Source organism: Lepidochelys kempii, chromosome 16 (assembly GCF_965140285.1).
Source record: "Lepidochelys kempii isolate rLepKem1 chromosome 16, rLepKem1.hap1, whole genome shotgun sequence".
In the NCBI taxonomy this organism is placed as follows: Eukaryota; Metazoa; Chordata; order Testudines; family Cheloniidae; genus Lepidochelys; species Lepidochelys kempii.
This window is the reverse complement of record NC_136395.1, coordinates 21770376-21796160: the sequence shown is the minus strand read 5'-3', so window position 1 is coordinate 21796160 and position 25785 is coordinate 21770376. Positions and strand designations below refer to the sequence as shown.

At 43.9% G+C, this 25785-nt stretch overlaps 1 protein-coding gene across 4 annotated transcripts in view; it reads right to left on the bottom strand.

Moving 5' to 3' along the window:
* Positions 1-8372: 8372 nt before the first annotated feature.
* The window catches only part of OLFM1 (olfactomedin 1), a 48819-nt gene continuing 31406 nt past the window's right edge, over positions 8373-25785 (bottom strand). For all 4 annotated transcript variants that reach the window (XM_073314314.2, XM_073314313.2, XM_078849054.1 and 1 more), the window contains exons 5-6: positions 16647-16753; positions 8373-10055 (exon numbers count right to left, since the gene is read on the bottom strand). In XM_073314314.2, coding sequence (XP_073170415.1) covers positions 9381-10055; positions 16647-16753 — 782 coding nt within the window. In that variant the 3' untranslated portion in view covers positions 8373-9380. The remainder of the gene's footprint in view (positions 10056-16646; positions 16754-25785) is intronic.

Below are 25785 nucleotides of genomic sequence, written 5' to 3'. Positions count from 1 at the left end.
CCCCAAGGTCACTTGTTCATCTTTGAGGTCTAGATGTACCTATTTGGGAAGAGGCTTATAGTTTGGGTGCAGACATAGATGAATTGGTAGGGAGCAGATTTCCAAGGTGGGCACCCTCATCTGAAAACCCAGCATTGGGATGCTCAGAAATAGGAATGTACACATGTAAGGGATAAATTATTCCCTATGTAGGTTACAGTGCCTTTAAGAAAAAGAGAGGAAGATCTCAAAGGAAGGGCACTACTTTCTGAGAGTCAGAATTGGCCCATTATTGATATGTTAGTTTCAGCCAGGAGCTAACCAGGGATGATAATTCAAACAGGGAGAAGCAGTTCCAAAGCAGAGAGGATGCTGACTGCACTGCATGTACGGCCAAGGTGAGGAGACAGACACATATCCATCAAAGCCGATGGAGAAATCAGGTGTCAAAGTGGATAGAGATGGCTCTGAACCAAAACAACTGGCTCTAAATACTCCCATCCTATGTATCGGACTTGCTACCTTTGTAACTCTGGACCCTATCTACTTGGTAGAAGTACTGAGTTCCCCTCCCTAAGAGGATAGTGAAAGCATCAAGCTGCCTTTGCCCCAATCAGCTGTGGATGATAGTGCAGTGAATCATTCATAGTCTCTCCTTTGCCTCTCTCTCTGGTTACATTTAACTTTTATTTGACAGATTCACTTAAAAACAGTGTGGGAATATAAAGGACATGTTCAATACAGATCAGCTCGTGGTTTTACAACAGCCAAGAGAACATAAGTATCACATCAAAAGTCCTCAGCACAGCCTGAGAACAGAAGCCTAATGCACGCAGCATCCAAGAGCTACTGTTTGTCATGTATTCCACAGATCATTCTCCATCCCTGCTACATACCAAAGCTGCTTCCGTCATTCTGCTCCCCTAAGCGATACCCTCATTCCTGGGATTCTGCAATGGCCTCTAATAACAAGACACTTATTAAATCTGGCTCTGGGACCACTTTTCAGGGGGAGGAAGCAATTCAGTGCATAGTGCAGGGATTGTTATTCCTCTATTCCAACTTCTGCTGTGCCACTGACTGAGTAGAGACCTGACCCAAGGCCAAGATTCCCACTGACTCCAAATGGGATCAATCCCTGAGAGGCTTTAGGTATGTGACTTAATTCCACTAGCAGTTCACCCATATGTAAAGACACTGTAGCAACATTCACGTATGAATTACGATTTTTGGAAAGCACTTTCAGACCCTTCAATGGAAAGTCCTACTGGAGGGAAAATTACTATTTCCAGAATAACGACAAGACGGAACCCCACCAGCGGCGCTCCAAGAGCGAAAGCCTGTCCTATTACAGAACCTACTGGTTCCTTTGTCTCCTGCGTTGAAAGAATGTCTGCTGTTATCAGTCCCTCAGCCAAAAGAAAGTGAGCAGGAGCCATCCACAGAGTTCTGGCAACACACTGAAGCTCTGTTTGTGGCTGTTGCTTTCACCAGGAACCAGAATTTTCCAGCTGCCTGGAAGAGGAGCCAAGCTGATTTCTGATCTGGCACCAGCATGTTTTCTTAAAGTATGTGTGTCCTTGAAAGTGCCTTTATTTAGAGTCCCTAGGAGACCCAGATTACACTGCCTGCGCTGAGAGCAATGCTGTACTCATTATATGGGAAATTCTGCCAATAACTTCCTTTCCTTTCTTTGACGGGGGAGGCCGCAGCAAGTGTGATGGAACCTGATGACTGTTTGAGGCCTGACACCTATCACAGACAGCAAGAAAACTTGTGGGAAATCGGGCTAGCTTGGTGGAGAGTTGAATTTCCACCAAAGACCTGGATGGGAGCAGGGTAAAGGGCTAGTGAGTTGCTTTGAAGCATTGGAGGTGCATGCTGGCGATCGGAGTCCAGGTTGATACAGCAGAAGTGATAGGCAAGTTAAACTCCCAGGCAGCTCTGCATCCACTCCCCTGGGATGTCTACAAGGGTCAAAGTTGGTGCAACATAAACACGAAGGAGCCTGAAGAAGGTATAAGTTAACGGGGGGCAGGGGAGGGGGAAGGTTACTTTAACTTTAACCGTCCACTGGCTCCTTGGTGGACGTTTCTGCAATTTGGACTCAGCTGAGTGTGTGAAAATAGCTGAAAGGGGATTTAAACTTGCAATGATTTCCTCCCAGACCGGACTCCTTAAATCAAGATTCCCCTACATAGGTAATATTCATTAACTCTTATTCAAGGTACAAACTCTTTAGCTTCCTCTTCTTCTGGGAGCCCAGGTGTCATTGCCAGCAGGCCTCCCCCACCAAATTCAGGAATCCCAGAGCTTCCCCCCTGGGCCTGGGTAGTAATTCAGGCAGGCTTACCCTCCTTGTATTCAGGAGTATCACAGCACTTTTCCTAAAAAGAAAAGGAGGACTTGTGGCACCTTAGAGACTAATCAATTTATCGGAGCATGAGCTTTCGTGAGCTACAGCTCACTTCATCGGATGCATACTGTGGAAACTGCAGAGGACATTATATACACACAGAGACCATGAAACAATACCCCCTCCCACCCCACTGTCCTGCTGGTAATCGCTTATCTAAAGTGATCATCAAGTTGGGCCATTTCCAGCACAAATCCAGGTTTTCTCACCCTCCGCCCCACAAACTCACTCTCCTGCTGGTAATAATAGCCCATCCGAAGTGACCACTCTCTTCACAGTCATTCTCTCCTTGGATCAGGAAGCCACAGCTACCACCGTCTCCTTCTTCCTTCTGGAGCCTATGAGTTTGTCTTTCTCCTAGTGTGTCTAGAAGCACCTCCCCAGGTGACCTCTGGTAGCCTTTTAATAGGGCCAGGTGCTCATTAATCAATTAAGCTGCCAAGCAGCCACCTAGGCAGTTAATTACTTAACAGGTATGCCGAGATGGGCTTGTTCTCTTGTATGAAGCCAGAGCACAGATAGACTGGGCCCTGACTCTCCTTTCAGGGGCCAGCCACCCCATGACAGTCTCTCAGAATTTGGTTACCTAGACTTTCACGCAGCTCTAGCATGCCGCTTTGCTTGAAGCACTTTCAATAAGAGAACATTATCCCCAGATGTTTTTTCTTCCCTTTGCTATCAGCCAGGTGTTAGAACTGACAGCAGAAATTTCAGAGAAGTATTAGTGAGATTTGTGCGAGTTTCATTGCTTCATAGAGGGAATCCATTTTCCTTTCTAGTATCTATTTGCTCCACTCCCCCAGCCTTCAGCTTGCGCAATACAGTGAATATAATCCATGCCCAGCTGACCATAATTTATTCATAAAAGGCCTGAATCTGCAATGAGCTATTCATCTCCTGGGAAATGTTGAATGCTCTTAATTCCCATGGTCTTTAGTGGGAAACTGAAAACACTCAGCACCTAACACCATCATGCAGGATCAGACCCAAAGTGACTTAATGTAAAAAGGGATGTGTGTTGTTTTTGTTTTTACTATGTTGTAAAAGTAGATTTATTATGAAATCAGCCTATAATTACCCTCTTAATAATTCCCACTCTTCGGCACTCACTCAAAAGAGACTCATCTCTATTGTATCCGCTCTAAAAAGAGCAGCCACGTTGACATACTTTATGACTTTATTAAAAGTGGGGATTTTATATTAATAATTCTAGGATCCACAGCCATATTTCCCCAGTGAAGGAAATGTGTGCATTGGTCTAGTTCCAAGGTAATTTGTAAACATAAAGTATTAAAAGGCTCAACAGTTCTAAAAATTTTAATTGGAAACTCCACAAATTGCTTTGCAACATCTTTATACTTCAGTATGGAGCTTTCAGATAACAAGGAGCTAATTAAGGGGTGAAGATTCCTTTTTTTTTTTTTTTAATGGTATCTGTCTCCATATGGGCTCTGAGTTCACTGCTTGTAGGTCATGCAAGTAATGGGAAAGAAAAATGATTTTTATTTTTTTTTAGCTTTTAATGTAATGATGATGCTAGGCATTAATCTTTGTGTTACCAAGAAACAGACCTCTGGGACAGGGACAGATGCCAGCATGAATTTTGTTGAAATCGAGCAACTGCTGCCCAACCTAAGGGTATGGACTCATTCTCCATATCCTAGTGTGGAACACATTCCTGAAAAGACGCATGCATTTCACTAGCCGTCATGCATTGAGCATGGACTTTGCAACTTGTGTGTCACATTATCAGCCTTGGCTTCCAAATACATATGCCAGCCTATGACTGAGTCCTCAAAAGTGGTCATGTTCCCCTATGCATACAAAACCAGCCATCTGTGCACACAGATAAGGAGTTTAGAATCAGATGAGCCTTAATCACAAAAGTTCACATCTGGATTTCAAAGTGCAGGGGTGTGCCAATACAGGATTTTGGTTCAGCCCACTATAAAGACAGAGGCTACTTGAAATGTGAACCAAGGCCCAGGTGTTCATCTAACAAACACCTCCAATTTTGGTGTTTGGTTCAAGCCAATCTCTTGCTTTGTGCCTACATCCTCTCTGGGGATGATGGGACGTGTGAGTCTGGCTGGATCACGCCTTCTAAGCACGAATGATGTGTGAGGCAAAGAGAATTAAACTGGAGAGAGGGAGAGGAAGATATGAGCTCAGAGGGTGAACAAAGTGAAAAGAGGCAAGGGAGTGAGTGAAAGGCAGGGAGGAAGACTCAAAGGGGGAAATGTACAAAAGGAATGGGGAAAAAGAAATCAAGGGAGAGAGGGAAAAATAAAAGGGGGAGGAGAAAGACTAGAAATAGAGAAAAGAGATACAGAATTGGTCAGGGAGATTTGGGCCGAAGGAAGGTGCAGCACAGAAAGCAGTAGGAGGAGATGAGATGTAAGGGAGAAGAGGATAAGAGTAGAGATGAAAGGAGTATTGCATGGAGAAATAGTCAGAGCTGATCTTCCCTGCTTGGTTTATGAGCTTTGGACCAGTCTTTTTTAAAAAAAAAATTTGCTAGGCATGTTCTTCTCTTTCCTTCAGCTGCAGCTTTGAAGTAGACAAGGGCACGGTGCACTTAAAACCTATTGAAAGAGGGCTGCCAGTGAGAGCTTTCCCTGAGTGGGAGGAGGAGTGATAGATACTCCTGGTCCCTTGTATATCTGATCATTCTGAGCCCATAGAAGAGAGTGAGGTAACTTGGTACAGTGCAGTGGAAGCCAATGACTCTAGCAAAGGCGGGAAAGCACTGTGGCTTGGTGAAGCCCAAGAATGAAAGAGATCAGAGTCTTGCTGAGATTATTTCTCTTTCCTCTGTAGAATCATCTGATGATCACGTGAATGGCTCGTTCATCTTTCCATTAACTAGCACCCAGCTCATCCAGAACTACAGATGAACCAGCTGGATGGAGATCAGTTGGTCAAATGAATCAAATGACAATGGTAGGCTAAGTGCTGACTTGAAATATAGGCAAATTTAAGGCAGTTGAATTTATTGCTCAGCTATAAACCGTCACCTGGGACTAAATATTGCTGTCGTAAGTGAATGCAGAATCTAGGCTCTGGAGTCCACTTAGCACAATGCAGTCTCTGAAGCCGACACAAATATTTAGCAAAGTCCTTTGAAAGCAACACCTTCTAAAATATTAACTTCACACACACACAGGGTCAAATTTTTCATTGCTGCAATTCATTGACTTCCTTGGGGAAATGCCAGCAGTGTGTTTGGCCCAGTGTACTTCATGCACCAAATAAGTCAATTGTGATAGAAATTTATCCTTCTGGGACACATTTGCCTCAGAATGGCTCATCCACTTGAAAAATAATGCACACCAAAAATATATTACCATATGGTGTCCATTTATAGAATACGCACAACAGGCTAATCAGACAAAGGTGCCGTCAGTTTGACCATTTTTCTCACCTCATTAACTTTGGCACATGTTATGGGGAAAGCTGTTCGGTCTTTGTAATGTTCAAGGACACTAGGTTGGTTCAGTTTTGTATTAAATGAATTGGACTAGAAAAAGGAATTTAAATAAAGTGTCTATGCAGAGGCAATCCAGTGTATATTGTGTGGTGCTTGAGTAATGCTGGAGAAATATTCTATAATATTCCTATAGTAACAACTATAATTCAAATCTATAAAGGGAATGAGAGAGACAAAGAAAGATATGTCCTGATGCACATAAATAGTTGGGCAATTCATGTGTTCTTTATGCAGCGAGGGCCTGCTCCAAAGCCTGTTGAAATTGATAGGAGTCTTTCCATTGATTTCAGTGGGTTTTGGATCTGGCCCTAAATCTTTCAAGGAACAGCAGAGCTCTTCCTAAATGAGTCCCTGCTCATGGAATGCACTTGTTAAGTGAAAACAATGCAGGTGCTTTAAAGGCTCCCTGCTTAACAGATTTTTTTACTGCACATTGAAAATCAATACTGTTGCCAATTATATCATGGTTCTTTCTTCCCTTTTTTAGCTTCTATAAAGGAAAACCATTGCTATAAATCTATAAGACCCATAATGTAGCAATTCAGTGCATTAGAGATGTGCTGTGTGATATATAATCAAATCCCCAGAAAGCAGTCCCTGTTCCTGATATGAGATTTCATTTCAGTAAGTCATCACCCAGGTGGGATTCCAAGATTTACACAACTGGCTCAGAAATCTAGTTGTGAAGAATCATTCTTTGGCCATGATGCCATCCATTTGTGAGAAAACAGTGTTCTAGTTATCCTTTATTTTCGCCCCTTCATCTTCTGCTGAAACATTGAGCAGGGATTATGCATTAGGGTCAAGAGGACGAATCCCATATGTTCAATTTGCTGTGATTGCATCTCTCATTATGTTCAATTTCCCATGACTGATGAGCCCTTGCTACTTCTGAAGTGGTCAGTACTGACTAACATTGAAATCCCTTTATGGAATTCTCTGCTAGAAGCCTTATTTAGGTGAAAGCAACATATTCGCACTCATCAGACTTAGCTGAGAAGCCTGATTGCTGGTGCTACAAGACATGTTTATCCACTTCTCTCTCTTTTTGAAAGAATAGAAGCTTAGTTTATGATAATGAAAGGAAGCATTCTTATAGTCTGTGTAAGGGCAGGCTGGGGATTGAATTCAAGGGGGCTCCTCACATGTATACGAAATGCAAGACTGGTTCTTTAATTGTTACAAGAACACTCTCCCAGCCTGCCCTATATGGATTCAATAAAGGGATATCAGACTCCGGTGTTGGATCAAATGCAATTTGTCCCTCTCCTGCACTAATCTCCAGTACATTGCAATAAGCCTTAATATTATTGCTGATGGTCAGAGGCAACTGGGACGTGGCCTTGGGGAGAAAATGGCGATGGGGCACCTGTGTTTCACCTGGTGTGTTGGATCTGCTGAGCAGTGATCAGTCGGCAGAGGGCAGGATAGGGAATCTGGTAATGGTGATGGGTGATCAACAGGGGAAATGTCCTTGGTAGTCAGGGAGGAGTAGGTCAGGGAGGCAGGGTGTCCAAGGATCATGGTTTTACAGGTAGCTAGGGGGTGCATATTGGTGTTAGGGCACACAGAGCATTAGCAGATTCATCTGTCGGACACTCTGGGATTATTTGAAGGCAAGAGTTGGTATGCCGTGACATTCCTCAGCTCCATGAGCTCTTCACAATGGTCAAAGGCAAGACAAGACAGTCTTACGCTGAATTAAACCTAGTGTCTCTGACACCGGGTTGAGGATGATCAGAGGCAATGGTGAGCCGTTAACGAACATTGGGGGTCTGTGTCTTTCAAGCGGAACTTTCAAGCAGTTTCATCATCCTAAAATTTTCACAAAATATTACCAGGCTATGAAAACACCCTCATTTCAGTCTTCAAGTCCAAGGCTCAGTGTCTTCACCTCTGACGAATATGGTGTAGAGAGGCCACGTGTCAAATGCTGTTCTGAAATCCAAAGGGTTTAGTCAGGATGCAGAACAGGAAAGGCTTGGCACTGCTAGGAGCAAAAGAGGCTGTCTTTTTGCTGGCAGTGAATCAATACAGCATCAATGCTTTGCTTCCGTTTGTAGTAGAGACTGTTTATATGAATGAAGTGAGGAATTTAACTCCTTAAAGCAGAAGATACTCAGCCTGCTTTTCACTGCCCAAATCCCAGGGGCTGAGTGAAAGGCAGGTACACACCAGGCAGAGCTCACGGGCAGTGCTGCATACACCATAATCTAAACGTATGTATAAGTTCTGCAACTGAGAGAGCATCCGCCTGATTCTCTGAATGATGCACACTGCAAAGCAGACTACCCTTTGAAATTCCTGATGCTGCTGCCTGGTGCCAGCTGTTGTACACAGGAGGCCATTTTCCCCCTTTTAGTTACCCCAACACAAGATGGTTGCACAAAGCTATAACTGAGAACAGAATTTGTCTCTCTAATTTACTACTGTTCCATCCCCTACATACACAGAGTCAGTACACAATAAACAAAACAGGGAAGTCTCCTAATAGTTTTATTGTTCCTTAGATAACTGTGGATAGTACAAAGTTTTCCTCTTTAAAAAAATTAATTTCCTTCACAAGTCCATCCTCCTAAGACTTCCTATGGGAATCTGATGCCACAGAATATCCACAGAAGCTATTTCCATCAATCATAATGCTGTGTAGATATTATAATAGTAAGAGAATATTTTTAAAATTAGCAACATGAAATTGGTTACCTGTGTATTAGGGGTGAACACTGATTCATTGTCATTTTTTTAGAAACGAAACCATCATTTATTAACCCAAACTACATCATTGCATTTACAACATTCATTGCATAAACTAGACAGACAAAGTTTTGCCACCTCTGGTAAATAACAGACATACATGATACAGTATATTTGCTGAATACATAAGTTCAAACAATATGGATACAACAACTTGTTCATAATACATACTTAAACCATCATGGTTAATAGTTACTAAGACACAGATCCATGAGCTACTTTGGGTCTCAGCACAGTTAATCTAAGAGACAAAAACACAGTTGAGAGACAGTAGCTGCAATGGAATGCAAGTAAAACTAACCAGTGTTAGTCTTAACCAAACACTCCCTGGAGGGGGTCAGCTTTTCCACTTAAAATACAAATCACACATCCATCATAGCTGACCTTGATGTAGGAAAATGTCCATGCAACTCACATGACAGAGAGAGACTCCCCAGTGATAATTTCCAACAGTCATTGCCTTACTTCTTTAGCATGTACTGGAGATTTGCTATTGGAACCAAAAGCAAAACAAAAACTTCAGTGTTTCTTTAAGTGCAGTTCCAGCTGCAAGTATATGATTATTCTTAAGTCTATACAACACAGGCTTGGACTTCTAGAAATGTAGACGTAATGCTGATGTCAGGTGTATGCTGTATAATCCTCTGTGCAGTTGTTCTTTATTTTGGCAGCTGTTTTTTAATAAGTGCGTTTCCTTGATATTAGTAATTTTTTTTAAATTAGTTTCTAGACAAAAGTGGACTACAATTCATCAGACCTGATGACGTGGAAGAGGGTGACGTTGTAAAGTATCTGATGCCCGTTGTTCCAAGCGTAGAGGGCTCGGTCCTTAGGGTTGTAGTCTAACATGGAAATGTGTGAATATTTGTTTTGGAATGGGATGTCAATGTACTCGTAAGTGGAGGCATTGGTCTGGTAAGCATAGTGCACCTTGGTTCCTCCGGAGTACCCATTGGTGACGTAGAGCGTGCCGCAGATGATAAAGGCCTCGCCAGCGCTGCGTTTCGGATAGCTGGTGTTCCAGGTCTGCAGGCTCTGCAGGGTGTTGGGGTCCAGCTTGCTAATAACAATGTTCCCCGCGTTTTGATTGGTAGCATAAACAGCCCACAAGCCATTTTCATCCACCATGAGGTCAATGTCAGAATGGCCACCCCAGGCGTAGTGGTACATGTTGTTGTAACCAGCATAATCCAGGCTGCGAGTCTTGAGGATGCTCTCCGTTTTCAAATCAAACCTGATGATTATGTGGCTTTGGTATTTGTTAAAATAGATCGAGCCGTTGTAGACCACTTGGCCGGTGCCAGACCAGGGGTGAGGGAGACGGTGAGAGGTGAAATTGTCTGTATTCATGAAATCCGACATGCTTTTGTACTCTCGGACAAAGCGGTTGTTGTGGTAGCTATCCATGTACCAGACCTAGGCAAACAATGGAAACATTTCATGTTAGAAGGCAGCAGACAGAGAACCACCATAACAAATGAGCAATATAGAGAGAGATTTTCCACCCCCTCTTCTAGAAGATATGTAGCGCGACAGCATCATAAGTTACCTTAGAAATTAAACGAGATGTTAAAAGGGAACATTCTGAAGACTAAACTAAGGAAGCCTCACTTTGAGGAGAAAAGCCTGTCTCTCTTTTCCCACTGTGTCTCATTATACCCACAAGGAATGGACAGACTCTTTCTGGCCTCACTGGTTCTAGAAGTGTTGCCCTCCAGCTCATCACCAGAACACACATTCCAAGACCCTGATTATTCAGAGAATGACATGGAGTCCTGCAGTTATTAACAGTAGGTTTTCTCATGGACAGACACCAAGGGTCACAAGAAATCCAGAGCAAATTGCTAGGAAGAGAGGCTGTAATTGACAACCTGCTTGAAAATGATGTATTTGGAGGATGCTACCAATGATCAAAAAAATAGGTCCACAATCTAAAAAAACAACTGATTGAATTAACTAGCACACAAAAGCTTTCCAAGACGGGGAAGCTAACATCTTTCCAGCAGCTCTGTAGTTTAAGCTGTTGCCTTGAAGTACCAGGTAGTTGTCTTTGTCCTTTGAAAGGGCAATAACATCTCAGTCTGCTGGTATAAAAACAATATATTATGTTGATGCCTCTTTTTTGCTTCCTGTAGGCCTCATCAGGGCAGCATTTATTAAATTATATCATCTGATGAGTGGAACTCCATTAATTTGGCATACACAAGAATATGAATGCAATTGCTCAGTGTCACAGAAATTCATTGGAAAGTCCTTATCCGTTTAAAAATCATGCTCTCCTGCATCAAAAGCTCAAAGCGAGGCTGTTACAACACAATAGATAAAGACATCAAAATCTCACTATTGTTAGATCATTAGTTGATGGTGGAGATATTTTAGATTATTACTTAAATGCCAGTTCACTAGGGACACGGTCTAGACTCCTTACAACATGTGTTAGTCATTTGCAACCAAGACTGAAGCAAATCATCAAGCAATACAGTGAGCGTGGAGAAAAAAAAATCTGTCCTACTGACGACATTTTGTATGCAGCTGTCTAACAGAAAGACAGCTGTTTTCTAGATCAGAAATTGTCTGAGCTGGAGGAGAAATAATATATGAAATAGGAGTAGAAATGACTTTTAGGAGGTGTATTTGTACGTCTTAAACAAATACAACTTTTGTCTGTATGGTCCTTGCAAAACCTCCATCGAGTTCTGTGCAGGAAGATTGAGCACTTAGGTATCAATGGGAAAATTCATGTTAACTGCAGATATGCATAAGAACATAAGAACAACCATCCTCGGTCAGACCAAAGATCCATCTAGCCCAGTATCCTATCTTCCGACAGTGGCCAGTGCCAGGTGCCCCAGAGGGAATGAACAGAACAGGTCATCACCAAGTGATCCATCCCCTGTCGCTCATTCCCAGCTTCTGGCAAACAGAGGTTAGGGACACCATCCCTGCCCATCCTGGCTAATAACTGTTGATGGACCTATCCTCCATGAATTTATCTAGTTCTTTTTTGAAGAACTTGCCAAGAAGACAGTGTTAAAACCCATATCTGGATTAGAGTAGGGTTTGGGATTCAGATTTTAGTTTGAGATTCTGGCCCCAATGAAGTCAACAACAGAACTTTTAGGGTGAGGATTTTACTCCAGGAATTCAGACTTAAATTGAAGAGTACTGACTGATTTCATGAGATTTTGACTCAGTCTAAACTGATTCTGAATCTGCTCTGGAACCAGAACTGTAAGGGATGGAATCAAACCCAGAGATTTTAATCTAATCTGCTTCACCATCTGAAATTTTGAAAGGGTTTGAATTGAACCCCCTGCTTCGAGCCCATCTCTAGTTTGATTAGCTATCCTCAAAAAATGTCCCGCGAAGTATTTGTCAATTTCACACAACCCTTGTTTTGATCAAAGATGTAAAAGATAATTATGCTGCTTCCAGAAGAAGCTGCACTGATTTGTGTAACCAAACATACAGTAGATGTAACTGTAAATGCATAAAACATCCACTGATCAGAATCCCACCATGCCACCATTGCCAGGGTCCTATGAAGTCATCTGCTCTCATATGGATATAAACATCCACACATTGTGTTTGGCTGTTTATCTTAGAATGGCAAATTAACTTGAGAGCTCTGCAAAACATCTGCACTGAATTTCAAACACAGCCCAGGTTTGAAACATTCTGCAAACATGGATGAAGGATGTATGCACAACTGCAGCGTTCCATGCCCCTCCTTTGATGGGCCTGAGATGGGTGTCAGAAGGTCCCAGATGGAACAAGACACTGAGCCCGTCAGCAGGATGGTAGAGACAGGACATCTTGGGAGAAGGGATATGGAATTTCCCCCTTCAAAGGTGGAGTTTATTGAATTAGGGGTTCCAATTTTGGGGTTAAAGAACATCTCACCTTAAACTGAATTTATCCAGGAAATGGCAATGTTATAAAAAAATGAAAACTGAGCCATCTTATTGCTCTGCAGCTCCTGTTTCATTATTTAGCATTAAAAAGTAATACATGCCAAACTCTGTGGATATTTTTAAAACCATAAAAGCAGAAAACCTTGCTATAATGCTAACATTTTAGGGTGGCTGAATCTGCTGAGATTCCTTGTTTCAGAAAACAAGAGATTGATAGCATTGTCTCAAGCCAGGCGTAGTGCAATCTGGCTTTGAGTTAGCTTCTTCCACACACAGCTCTGCCAGCACACATCAATCCCAGACTTCAACGGCCGCCTGCCATTTCATTGCCAGACTTCTCCGGAGAGACTCACAATCCTGCCCAATTGTTTTCAGGGATATTATGACATGAACAAATGAGTCATTTAGGGACCTGAACAGAAGAACACCCACCAAACGTATTGAGCATTGTGATGTAACTCAGTGGTGACCAACACTTTGGTCACCACCCACCATTGACTTCAAACTCTGCCACTTAACCGATGAAATTCATAGATGTGTATGTTTTAAATAAAATCTACTGTAAATAATACACGTACTTCTAAACTTGGGCTAAGTCCTTAGAAAACCTTGTTGCTCCCTTCCTACCTACACTAAAAAATATTGTCTACTGGAGAAAAGAAATTATGTGTGACAGCTATTAAAGAGAGGCCTCCTAAGTGCTAAGATAATGCAAATAATTAATAATAATGACAGACAAATAGCTTTCTGAAGACGCTAGGAACCACGGAAGGCCCTTATAATGCAATCAGCCAATTAGAGTTTGTTTTGAAGATGTAATGGGCCGGATTCTCCTCTTGCACCAGTGTAAATCTGGAGTAGCTGCACTAACATCAGTGGACTGAGTAAATACTCCAAAATGTAGCCCCAGCAGAATAATCCTGTGTCTTATCGAGAGTGAAATGAGAAGTGATAAGGGTACAGGGTTCTGGTTCTGCTCCATAATTACATTTTTAATGATGATGAGCATAAAATTTGGTTTAGTTATTGTCAGAAGTCATATCAGATGGATCCTGTGCAGCCAATCCTCTTGCTAAACAGCTGACCATAAGACCTTAAATTAGCAAGCCAGCCAGACAACTTCATTGATTATGTACTTTAAAAATCCCTGTAAGCTTATGGATAAGCAAGGCCCAGACTGACGGCAGAATACAATAGGTCTGCTCTGAGAACCAAACAGCACACAGCAGAAGAATAATGAGCAACGAGATACTGTCGCTCTGTTGCACCAACCTCCATCAGATAAAGTGATTAAATCTGCATCAGTTAGAAGGTACAACAGCAATAAACTTGTAATGAAAGTTTGTCACCAGATCATGGTGTCCCAGCCTTGAAAATAAGCATTTTAGCTTCAGCGTGACATTTATCATTATATGGCAACAGAGGCTTGTTCCTTTTGACATAATCTCTCATCATTTCTTAAGGTTTGTACCACTGATGCCTGTAACAGGGATGCCTGGGACTAAAATAAAACCCCTTTCATCGGGATTTTGGATCTTGCAGTTGACTCAGAGTCTCTTGGGCAAGGCAACTAAGGGGCAGGCAAGGAACTGGAATTTCACAGATGCATAGAGTTTAAGGCCAGAAGGGACCATTAGGTCATCTAGTCTGACTTCCTATATATCACAGGCCAGTACATTTCTCCCAGTTACCCCTGTATTGAACTCAATAACTTGTTTGTTCATTAAAGCATCTCTTCCAGAAAGGCATCCCATCTTGATCTGAAAACACCAAGAGATGCAGAATCCACCACTCCCCTTGGTTAATCACCCTCACTGTTAAAAAACCTCTGCCTTATTTCCAATCTGAATTTGTCTGGCTTCAGCTTTCAGCCAATGGTTCTTGTTATGCCTCACTCTGCTACAGTAAAGAGCCCTTTAGTACCCAATATTGTCTCTCTGTGAAGATATTTATACACTATAATCAAGTCGCCCCTTCATCTTTTTAATAAACTAAACAGATTAAGTTGGAGAGAGGAAGGGACAGACTGTCTCTCCCTCTGCATAGTGCCCTTGGTTTAATGCACATGTTCAGAGCTAAGAAGCTTCTCCTAACTGAAATTGACTTTGGAATCATCAGTAGGTATCTTCTTTCTAGTAGGCTTCTTCCCAGTCTCAGCCAGAGAACCCAAACAAAGAGTGAGCTATTAAATTAATTTGCCCTCCCACCCTGCCTTAACTGTGCGGCTGCCCCGCCCCTCTGACTAAGGCTGCATTAACCAATAGTGAATTTCCATTTAGCCAAGCTTTTTTCTTTGTTTGTTTTGCATCCTACAATGTCCTCAGCAAATGCCTTCAGATATTTTCCATTCCATCACTCATTGGAAACCTAGATTGATTTTCAGCTAGTTATTCGCTTCGTACCTCCTTGTGAGCAGAGCTGCACAGTCTGAACTGAAAAGACCAAAACTGAACAAAACAAAAACCTCCCCTGATGCAGCAAATTAATTCTACACAGCAATGAAGGTGGAGGAAGAAGGAGGAGGGAAGATGTAGCTTGGTCAGATGACTTTATCTGAGAGATGAGCAGCAGTGTTATAGAAATTAATGGGACTTTGATGGTCCCTTCCTGTTGGCTAATAACTATGGGCCTGATTCTATATGGACCTGCAACTTGAGCCATCATCTACACTTGTGTGAATTTTGTCAAAGCATGACAAATAAATCTAGACTTGAACGACAAGCCAATTATTGGAGTCTCCCTCTCATCTGCTTTGTAGAGGACACATATCTGTTCATTATGCTTTAGAAAATATGGAAGCCTCAGACAGGGAGGCCTTTAAAAAAAAATCTAAGGGAACATTAATTTTATAGAGAGCGGGCTGTTGCCATGAGGGGGCTAAACAGAAATGTGTACTCATCAGAGCAATAAACAGCAAATGGATTTTAACTCAAAGCTGATTTAAAGCTCCTAGAGCACACTTTGCACTTGTAACATGCTTGGAATTTGCATCCAGGTATCCAGCCGGAAATAAGGCCACTGTTTTACTGAGCCCCCTAGGAATGTGCTTTATAAGTTAATAAAAATAATTACAGATGTTGAGTAGCCTGCCTAGAATCAGGGCCGGCTCTACCGGTTTTGCCGCCCCAAGCAGTGAAAAAACCTGTCTCCACCAAATTGCCGCCGTGGATGGAAGGAGGGAGAGAAGCTGCCGCCAAATTGCCGCCGTGGCCAGCAGAATGGAGAAGCTGCAGCCGAATTGCCGCCACCGCAGAAACTCTGCCGCCCCTTTCTGGCTGCTGCTCTAAGCGCCTGCTTGGAACGCTGGTGCCTGGAGCCGGCCCTGCCTAGAATGAGTTTGATGGGTCTCAGTCCAGTTCCTAGTGCACTCATGTCCTCTCCATTAAGAACACAATGGTAATCGGCCCTAACAGGCAAGCTTGGTTGGCATTCTCAGTCAACAGATTGAGGATGGACTGACCCCCATGGAAATGGTACTATCCTCTCCTCCAAGGGGCACCGCCTGCATGCCAGAGTTGAGACAGACTGTGGTGGGCGGGGGGAAAATGTGACCCATCGTTACCAATGGATAAAGAGAGAACTCCAGTGGCTGCGAGTCTGGAACTTTTCCGTGAGCAATAAAATTAACATAAAAAATAATGTAAGGAATAAAATAAATAAGTAAATCTCCCCCTCTCAAAAAACAACAACAACAACAACAAACCCAAAAAACCAACCAAGAGGCAAAGCTTCAAGAAGTTACAATGTGCGTGGGTTGTAATGACTTGTGGTCAGTCCCTCCAACTCCCCTGCCTTTGGGCCAATCGAAGAAGAGGCAGCCGTTAGAGAGTCCATTCCAGGTTTGACACGCAGCCCAGCACCTGCTGAGCAGGACCTTATGAGTTTAATAAGTGCTGTGTGGATATGCATGCAGTGCAGACAGGGTCAATAAAGCTCAGACGCATCTAGTCTTTCCACTGTCTTCAGTGGGCACTGGACTGGACATGTGATGGTGGACCTCTATTCAGAGTCTCAGTGCTTTGATGCAAAGAGCTCGGAGTAACGCGGGACATGCTGCGTGTGGGACGGGGAGAGGGGAATACTGTACTCTTACCTTGTTTTCACCTTCTGGAGCTAAAGGGTCTGTCATCCATGATCCAAACCTCGATCCAGAGGTTTTTATTGTGACTGGGTCACTGATTCCAGTCAGCTTCCCACAAGCTGTAAAAGAGCGGAAAGTCAGTGAGCAACGATTAGGCTTCAGCGTGTGTGGCAGACCTGAGACATTCAGAACTTAGCAGCTCTGAGGAGTGACACGGGCATTAAGACTCGCCCGTGTTGCTGGGACATTGCCTCTCTCCAGTTGCGAGGGAGCTAGTTTAATTAAGGACAATTAGATTGCGAACAGCTGTTGGATGCTTTTGTTTGTTTCATTCCACTCAATAACAATTGTCCTTACCGCAGTGCCCCTAAGAAAATGAACTTTCCTGAAAACAGACGTGCTGCGAATGTTGCAGACTAGCAAATGAGGAGAAGAGTTAGCTGGCATCAGGCTGAGAAATTAGCCTGAATAGTGACTGCTCAGTTTTGCTGTAATAGACCTGGTGCTGCTCATTTTGAGTCTCCAAACATTCCTCTGACAGGTTAAAAAAGTGGGGCATTTTATATAAATATACTTATCTTCCCAGCAAAACTATCTACCTGTACCTATCGATCAAGTGTCCAGCACCGTAGTATCTAAGCACTTCACAAACAGTAATGTCTTTTCTTCACACACAACCCGCTGTGAGGTAGGGAATTCTTGCTACCTCATTTGTACAGATGGGGAATTGAAACACAGCAAGATTAAGGACATGAGTTTTAGAGGCACTGCACCTCTGCCGCTGCCATTGGCTTTACCTGGAGTTTTAGGTGGTCGGCATCTCCGAAAATCTGGCCTTAGTGATCTGCCCGTGGTCACGCAGTGAGTCTGTGGCAGAGCCAGGAATTGTGGCCAGATCTCCCGATCACTAGTCTAGTGATATAACCACTGCCCAAGCTAGTGAGCTTACCAGAACTGGGATTTGAACCTACTTGGACACATGCATATTGGAACTAAAGTCTAAGGGCCAGATTTTTTAAAGGTATTTAGATGCCTCAGGATGTGGATAGGCACCTAGCAGGATTTTCCAAAGCACCTAGGCTCCTAACTCCCATTGACTTCAAACCCACTGAATTCAAGGGGAGTTCCATGCCTACACCCTTTTGAAAAGGCACCTATCTGTGACTAAATACCTTTAAAAATCTGGCTCTGATGTCTTAACCACTCATCCATTCTCCTTGCTGCTTCAATTTCCTGTATCAATCTCTCTCTTCCATGGTCCCACATAGTAAAATATAATCTTGTATCTTTCTCAGGATTCAGATGAATAAATGTCTTCCGTGCTTCAATCTTAATGTCTAAAATATAGCCCTATGGTGATGTCACATTTACAACAATGCCCACAAGTTTCACGAACACTGCCACCTCAGGCTGTTGAAACGCTTGCATACACGCACGAAAGAACAAGGGGAAGGTCAAAGTAAGATGTAGCAGAAGAATCTGCAGACTGAGATTGAACAGACTGAGACTGCTACAGGAGCCGTCATTTAAAACCCTTGCACCAGCTCTGCAAAGCAGCCCCTGTAGAACCATGTCCTTAATGAGCCGACATCAGGGCAGACGAACATGGATAACAACGCAAACTAAACTCAGGAAGGTGTTCACTGGCTCTTATCTGGAGGTTTTTACACCTGTGACTCTTCAGTCAAGGAGAAGGTCTCAGTGGCAAAGTGGAGCGTAGGCTATGGTCAATGGATTTTGAGGCTTGAATTGAACTGCAGCAAACATGGTTTCTTTAGCCAAAACTGGAAATCAGGGGCCAGATCCCTCAGGTGTAAGTTGGCTGTAAATTAAGTAAATGAAGCTGTGCTGGTTTACAGCAGTTCAGATCAGGCCTTTGATTTGAAGCTGTTATTAAGTACACACCTAAGATTTCTGGGATATCTATTCTTTGAGTTCCCACTTGGTCTGTTCTAATTAGCCAACTGGAGGGCTTCTTAGCTATTCAGTAGTGGCTGAGATTGTTACCTCTGCTTCAGCCCCTTTACACTGAGCAGTGAACAAGGACCCTAAATTTTCCCTAAAAGCCCTGTATGTGGCTGAGAGATGCTGTGAAAGATAGCCGTAAAGTGGCCTTCTGAGGCCCCCCTCCCAAGCCCTAGCATGAGGGACATGCTGTGGGTGTGGCTGGAGGTGGGAGGAACACCTCAGGGACAGGGACACAGAAACATCATGCAGCTCTGTGGAAATTCTGGGCCACCCTGTAGCCCATCGGCCAGCCCAGCGAGGCTACTGTAACTTAGGCCTCTAGGACTGTCTAAGTTACACCAGCCAAAAAGCCGAGCGTCCATGCAGCCCACAATGTGGATTGCACGATGAACGCTTCTTGACACGGACTGAACTCAGCCTAAATCCCTCTCAGCCACGGATGAGGATGAGGTATTGGTGGAAGAATAAAAAGAGTTAAAAGAATATGCGGGTAATTTCTTGCAAATTTTCCTGCACAGGACCAGCCTCTGTCTACTGCGCCCTGCAATTCTCATACCTCTCCATTGCTGTCAATTTAAACACTTTCCCTCTATTTTCCTGGAAAGAATACTGGTATAAAGCCCATTGATTTTTTTTTTTTTTTTTTTTTTAAAAAAGCGTATACCAGTAAACTGGTGCTGTTTGCAAGTAGTTAGGCTATGGCTCACTACGCATTTAGCTGGAGACACATTTATAACACTTTCCCAGCGGGGCACAAGGGCTGATCGTATTCCAGGCTAGATGTCTCTCTCATGGTTTAAATCTGTCACGAGCCTCAGATGCCAGTGGGCAAAATCTAAAAAATTTGAGCTACGCTGTCAGGAATTAGAAACATAGGACTGGAAGGACTCCCCCGGGTCTCTGAGTCCAGTCCCTGCTGTCACAGATAACCCCATCATGCAATCCTATTCACAAATTTATCATGTAGATTAAGAACCTACCACTTGAACAAGACTTGTACCCTGGACCCTCAGATTAAAAATCAGATGTACAATTGATTTAGCTCCCTGAGTTGCATTTAAGGTAAGTCAACATCAGCCATTAGGTGTTATTGTTCTGGATGGGCAACTCCAATCTTTGCATTGCACTGGGAATTTTTAGTGGCATTTGTTCATTCCAGCCAAGAAGCAACTACAGATATTACACCACGGTCTTTTTCATGCCATGTGCTCAGTGATTGCTCGACATAAGCTGTGAGGAACTGTGTGTTGGGAAAAAACTCTGTGAGGTGCTGAATTCTTTCTGCTAGGCATGGAAACCCCTCAGCGTGAATCCAGCTCAGCATCTCACAATATAGGATCCTTGTATAGCCCGTCGGTTATAAATAATTTGCGCATATACAGCCTCTGCTCTCAAACTGCTTTGCATACATTAATGAGTTATGCCTCAAAAGGCCCCGGTGATTTAAGGTTCTCTCTTGTCATCCCATTTTACATCTTGGGAAGTTGAGGCGCAAAGAAATTATCTGATTTGTTCAAGGAGAGACCGTGCAATGAGTCAGCGGCGGTGCTGGGACGAAAATCCAAAATTCCTAACTCCGCGGCCGCTGATTTAACCACTAAACTATACTGCCTGTCATAGAGCCTTTTAATGTTCAGCTCCTCACTGAATGGGCCTTCTTTTTGGAACTCCTAAATTAGGCTTGTTAATCGCACCCTAGGGCTCACTCTTGAGCAACAAAGAGCAACCCTTTCAAACTCTTAGGTGCTGAGTATTTGTCTACGTAGCAAACTCAGCCCTTTTTGGCCCAGAAAATAAGAGCAGCAGGGATACATGGGCCGCCTCTTTGTTCTGTGTTTGTCCAGCACCTAGCGCAACAGCGTCCTACCCGGGGGTCCTGGGTGCTACCACAAAAGAAATAATTAATAATAATATGTGCAGGGCTCAGTCATATTTATGCTTCTTTATACTCACACTCATGTTTTTCATACTGAATATCCCAGTATTCAGATAAACCCGAATAACCCCCAAATAACTCAGGGTTTCTGCTTGTTTTTCCTCTTGCTCTTTTAGTGCTTCAGGGAACCATTTATGGTGCTTAAGTTATGCAAGTTGGAGGGTATTTCAAATCACTGGGTGGTGAGACTAGCATAAGATGATTTGGGTTTGCTTTATGTTGTCTCCACAAATTATTCCCGGATGCAGGGGAAAAAGGGAGGGAGGGAGGAGGTTTGAAAAAACAAACACCACTGAACAACTGCTATGGAAGTCCAGTCACTGGAGGTTTTTAAGGACAGGTGAGACAAACATCTATCAGGCATGGTCTAAGCACACTTAGTCCAGCCTCAGCCTCGGGGGATGGACTAGGTGACCTTTTGAGATCCTTTCCAGCCTACATTTCCCCAAATACTGTTTGTCAGATTTATTTGGGGTCCTGTAGAGCCCGACTGCACAGGGCTAGAGAATGGGAGTCAGACTCATGCCATTAAAATCCTGGCTGGCTCAGCAAATATGATTTAAGGCTGAGATTTTCGAGGCTCAGTTCACTGGTGTTCCATATGATGAGCTCTCAGTCTCATGTGTAAAACAGTCCCTTCTTTTGGCCTTGCCTTCACTAAACCACCCTCGAGGGAGGCGAGGACATACCTCCGCCATCTAACATGGGTTCCAGCTACAACTGTCACGTCTTCACTAGGCTTGTAATAGGGGATAAAACACCTCTTTTCACACAGCCAGTGTGTGAGGTGTGGTGGCCAAGCAGCCATTTTAAAGCCATCGGATCTTTAGATTCACAGCAAAGGGCTTGTTTGATTTTGGAATCAACGGTTATTGTGAATCGCCAGCATGACAGGCCAAATTGGGGTCTTGCTTCTCTGCTGGGGATAGATTCTACACCTCTGGACAAAGGGAATCCCATGGAAGTCAAAGGAAATTATTTGTATCCTGCAGCAAGACAGTGGCGGGGCTCTACTGCGGGGTGTGGAGCACTCACGGCAGGCACTCTGCTGCTGTGACCTGAGTGAGCGTGTAACGCCAAAACACCCTGGGCGTCGGCTGGCGGGATTGAACCTGGGACCTCTGGAGCTTAGCGTATGAGCCTCTACTGCACAAGCTAAAAGCCACATGCCTTTAGCTAAGGCTGTAGCAGACTCATTAATTTCTAAGTGGTCTTGGTGCCACTAGATGGGACAGAGCACCACACCCAGGAGGTGTGCAGGTTACAAGCGCTCCGAACTGCGAGCTCTTTACATCTGCTTTTAAACTCACCCAGATGCCAGCAGGCAGCTCAGGGCACGGAGGTGGCAGCGGGGAAAGGGTTATGTCCCTTTGAGCCAGGGAGTGGATTTGCAGGCTGCAGCACCTGTGTGGAAGCATGGGGAGACGCCCCCTTTGTCTTCATCCCCACTACCCAATCCATCTTAAGGCTGTCAGACTTTTGTCCTGAATTTGTTCACTTCCATTTTCACTCATTGGAGATGCATCTACTCCAGTGTGATTTTACACACCCCTATTGTAACATTATGGGCATCAGGATCGACTCTCTTCCTTTGCAAGGACAGTTCTGAAGGTGGAGATTGACTTTTCTTTAGCAACTAGAAAGCTCAGCACTGATCTTGCCTTTGTCTTCTGGTGGGGAGACCTTCTAATCTGACTGCTAATTGAAGTGCTGCTGGGATGGATGAATGCGTGTGCAGTGAGGGGAGGGGAGAGCACACTCCTCCGGTCCCTAAATTGTACAATTGTGGGGCAGAATTTTGTTGCTGTTGTTCTGTTTTAGGGATCAGCTCCCTATTCTGTGCCAAGCGCCATTTCATATTAGGGTGCGCACATGCTTCTTAATCCCTGTAAAGGGAGCACTTTAAGAATCAAGGGCAAGCTTGGAAAGGGAGAGAATTCCAAACCTGCAGAAAGCAGCTGCTATCTTAAACCTGCCCTCTAGTTCACGAAGCAAGTCTGAGTGATATTCTCGCTCCTTCTGCAAGAATTCTCTTCGGCGCATGAATGGAAACCTTCACATCGCCATATAAATAGCGAGCTTTTTAAAATGTGAACAGAACAACAAACTCAACCTGCCTTTGGACAGATAAACACACACACACCAGGGTCAGGCAATGTTCTCAGTATTGATTCTTCAGTAAAGCTTTGGAGAAATAAAAAAGCATGGGGGGGCGGGGAGGGACTTTGTTTAAAGCAAATGGTTCTGCAGCAGTGTGGAGCTCAAAGCAATGGGGGCCACGGGAGGAAAAATACCAAGGAAATGGGAGGGGCGCTCAGACACCGTGAGACGTCTCTGTCACGAGTCTAGCACCTTCAAGCTGGCCAGGCCAATGTGCGCCAGGTACTTGGTAGCATTTTAAATTAGTAATACCCTCTGTAAATATCCTATAGACTGTGAGCATGGCTTAGACAGAGGCTGGTTTCTTTGTTGTTGTCTGTACAGTGCCTACCACAACAGAGCCCTGATCCTGCACTGAGGTTCCTTTGCACGTCTCCAGTACAAATATTTTTTTTCCCCAGTTATAGAGCTGAGCAAATAACTAACTTAGTCAGAAAATTTGGATTCATTTTATGCCGGTGGAATATCGGTGAGCAGATCAAAATTTCCTTGAATTTTTTTCTATGAATTTAATCAATTAATTCTATGTTCACATTTTATATACTCTGAAGTAGCAAGGAACCTTAGGAATTTAATCCATGTTGGTTAGCTGCAGTTTACCCCATAAACTACATGACAGGGCAAGCACAGAAACACTTCCAGGGCAAATACCTGCAAACACAAATTTCAAAATCAATTCCCACAAACACATGCTGTAGAATTCACTCCCTGCAAATATCTGGGCCAGGAACACTCAGATGCATGAATGGCGACAGAAAGCAAAAACCAAAGTGGGTAAGCATGGCCAATGCAAACCTACTTAAAATATACCAGTACCTAGTTGCAGAAAGTTGCCTGCATGATTTGCCCAGCTGTGCTGGTCTACGTGGGATTTTTTATCCCAAAGTTTTCTGTAAATTACTGGGCTCTCTCATCAGCGCAGGAAGGAATCAGGACCACGCCTAAGTCAGTTTCAGGTGCTTGCGTCTGAGCCCATTTATCATTCAAGCACAAAACTCAGGAGACGACATCAAAATAAATCAATTCCCCAGACCAAGAGACAATCTTTTCCCCTTGCCTCGCTCATCTCCCCCTAAAAGAGCCCACACTCTCCCTTAAATCCCCTGCTGAGTCATGTGACTGGCAGGGAGCCCTTAACCCTTTCTCGAATGTTTTATCCTGTTGCAGATCCCCAAAACATTTATAACCAATGCAGAAGAATCGCTTCATCCATCGCTGAAATGCAACCACCTCGGAGATGGAACATGTTAAACAACACACACCACCACTCAACAACAGCGAAGAGCACCGGGCCAGAGCCTTAGCTATGGGACTACACCGATTTTCAGCAGCAGAGGATCTGAGCACATGGAGGGAGAATGCAATTACCCAAGGTGGAGCTGAGCCAGTGGAGGGATAATTGGTGTAGATTGTGGGAAGGACCTGCCATTCTTAACACCCACCTTCGTGCTCATTTTACACCGACAGTTCCCCAGCAGCAACATACCTGCAGGCGTTGCAATTGCCTGATTTTCAGAGGTGCTGAAATGAATGTGAACTACAGCTGCCAGCATCTTTGACAGCCATTCTTTTAGCTTTCAAAACGCATGCCTCCTCAGCAGTGTTCTGGGGGAACACAATGGGTTTGATTGAACCCAGCTCTGAAATGTACTAGAAGTCCTGCATCTTCAGGGCTTGAAATCAAAGGGCCCATCCCACTGCTGAGCTGCTCCAGTTTTGCAGCAGTCTATCACAATTGAAATCAATGGAGTCACAGTGGAGTAAAACTGATGTAACCTAGCGGAGAATGGGACCCCAACACTGACAGAGATTGGGGCTGGGCACAAAGGAATTCTTTGTTACCCCAGGAGCGGAGTACTAGTAAACTCCACTGAGGGCCAGACTGCCATACTCTTACTCATGCTGAGTAGTACCTTACTCGGTAAATAGTTCCAATGGTATCAGTAGGGTGGGGTTACATACAGAGTTGGGTGCTTCTCAATTTGAGTGAGTGTCCCACAGTCTGGTCCTAAACCGGTGGTAAAGGTGAGATCGGAAGCAGAATGAGCAGCATGCGAAGAGGCTTATTTTCAAAAGACCCAGTTTGCCCCCCTCAGGGAACCCAAGGTCAGTGATATACTGGGATAGATCTGGAGCCACTTGTTAAAGTTCTGCCACCAAACTCAAGGGAAGGTCAACATGGGCTCCCTGCATCTGATGGAGTCACCTTGGGCCACATCCTCAGCTGGTGTCAGTCACCATAGCTCCACTGAAATAAGCTGGCCCCTTCTCTCTGGGTCCTGTTGCAACATATCCCTGCATGGGACAACTTCTCCCTGGAGCAGGCATTGTCAGCAATGGCTCTCTCCCACCTCCTCCTTCAAAGGAGCAGTAGAAACACATCTCCGTGCGCCCAGGGCGGTTCTCAGGCAAAAGGTGCAAATGCTTCCCACAAATGCACTTCACATTTGTCTGCCAAGTGCCGCAGACATCCTCCTGGAGGAGAGCTGTGAATACAGCAGCCTGCAAATATGCACTTGTATTTTTCAACTGGCTCACCTCAGCCATATTCAATGCCCCCTTTCTCCTCCTCCCCATGTCCTCTTTCATAGAATCATAGAATCAAGCAACTGGCTAAAACGGCAGGCTAACATTTGCAAACTTGGGGCCCAAATCCTCAGCTGGTGTATAACAGCATCACTTCACAGAAGTCAGTGACGCTGTGCTGATTCACACCAGTGGAGGAAGCCAGCCTTGAGTATTTAAAATTAGTTTTTTAAAACGCTATCAGGCACCTAAATAAAAGCAGCCTGACAATCAAAGATGCTGAGCTCCTATAAGTACCATCGACTCCAATGGGATTTGTATATGCTCAGTAAGAAGAAAAGGAGTACTTGTGGCACCTTAGAGACTAACCAATTTATTTGAGCATGAGCTTTCGTGAGCTACAGCTCACTTCATGTAGCTCACGAAAGCTCATGCTCAAATAAATTGGTTAGTCTCTAAGGTGCCACAAGTACTCCTTTTCTTTTTGCGAATACAGACTAACACGGCTGTTACTCTGAAACCTGTCTATATGCTCAGTATTTGTGATGCTCAGTCTATTTG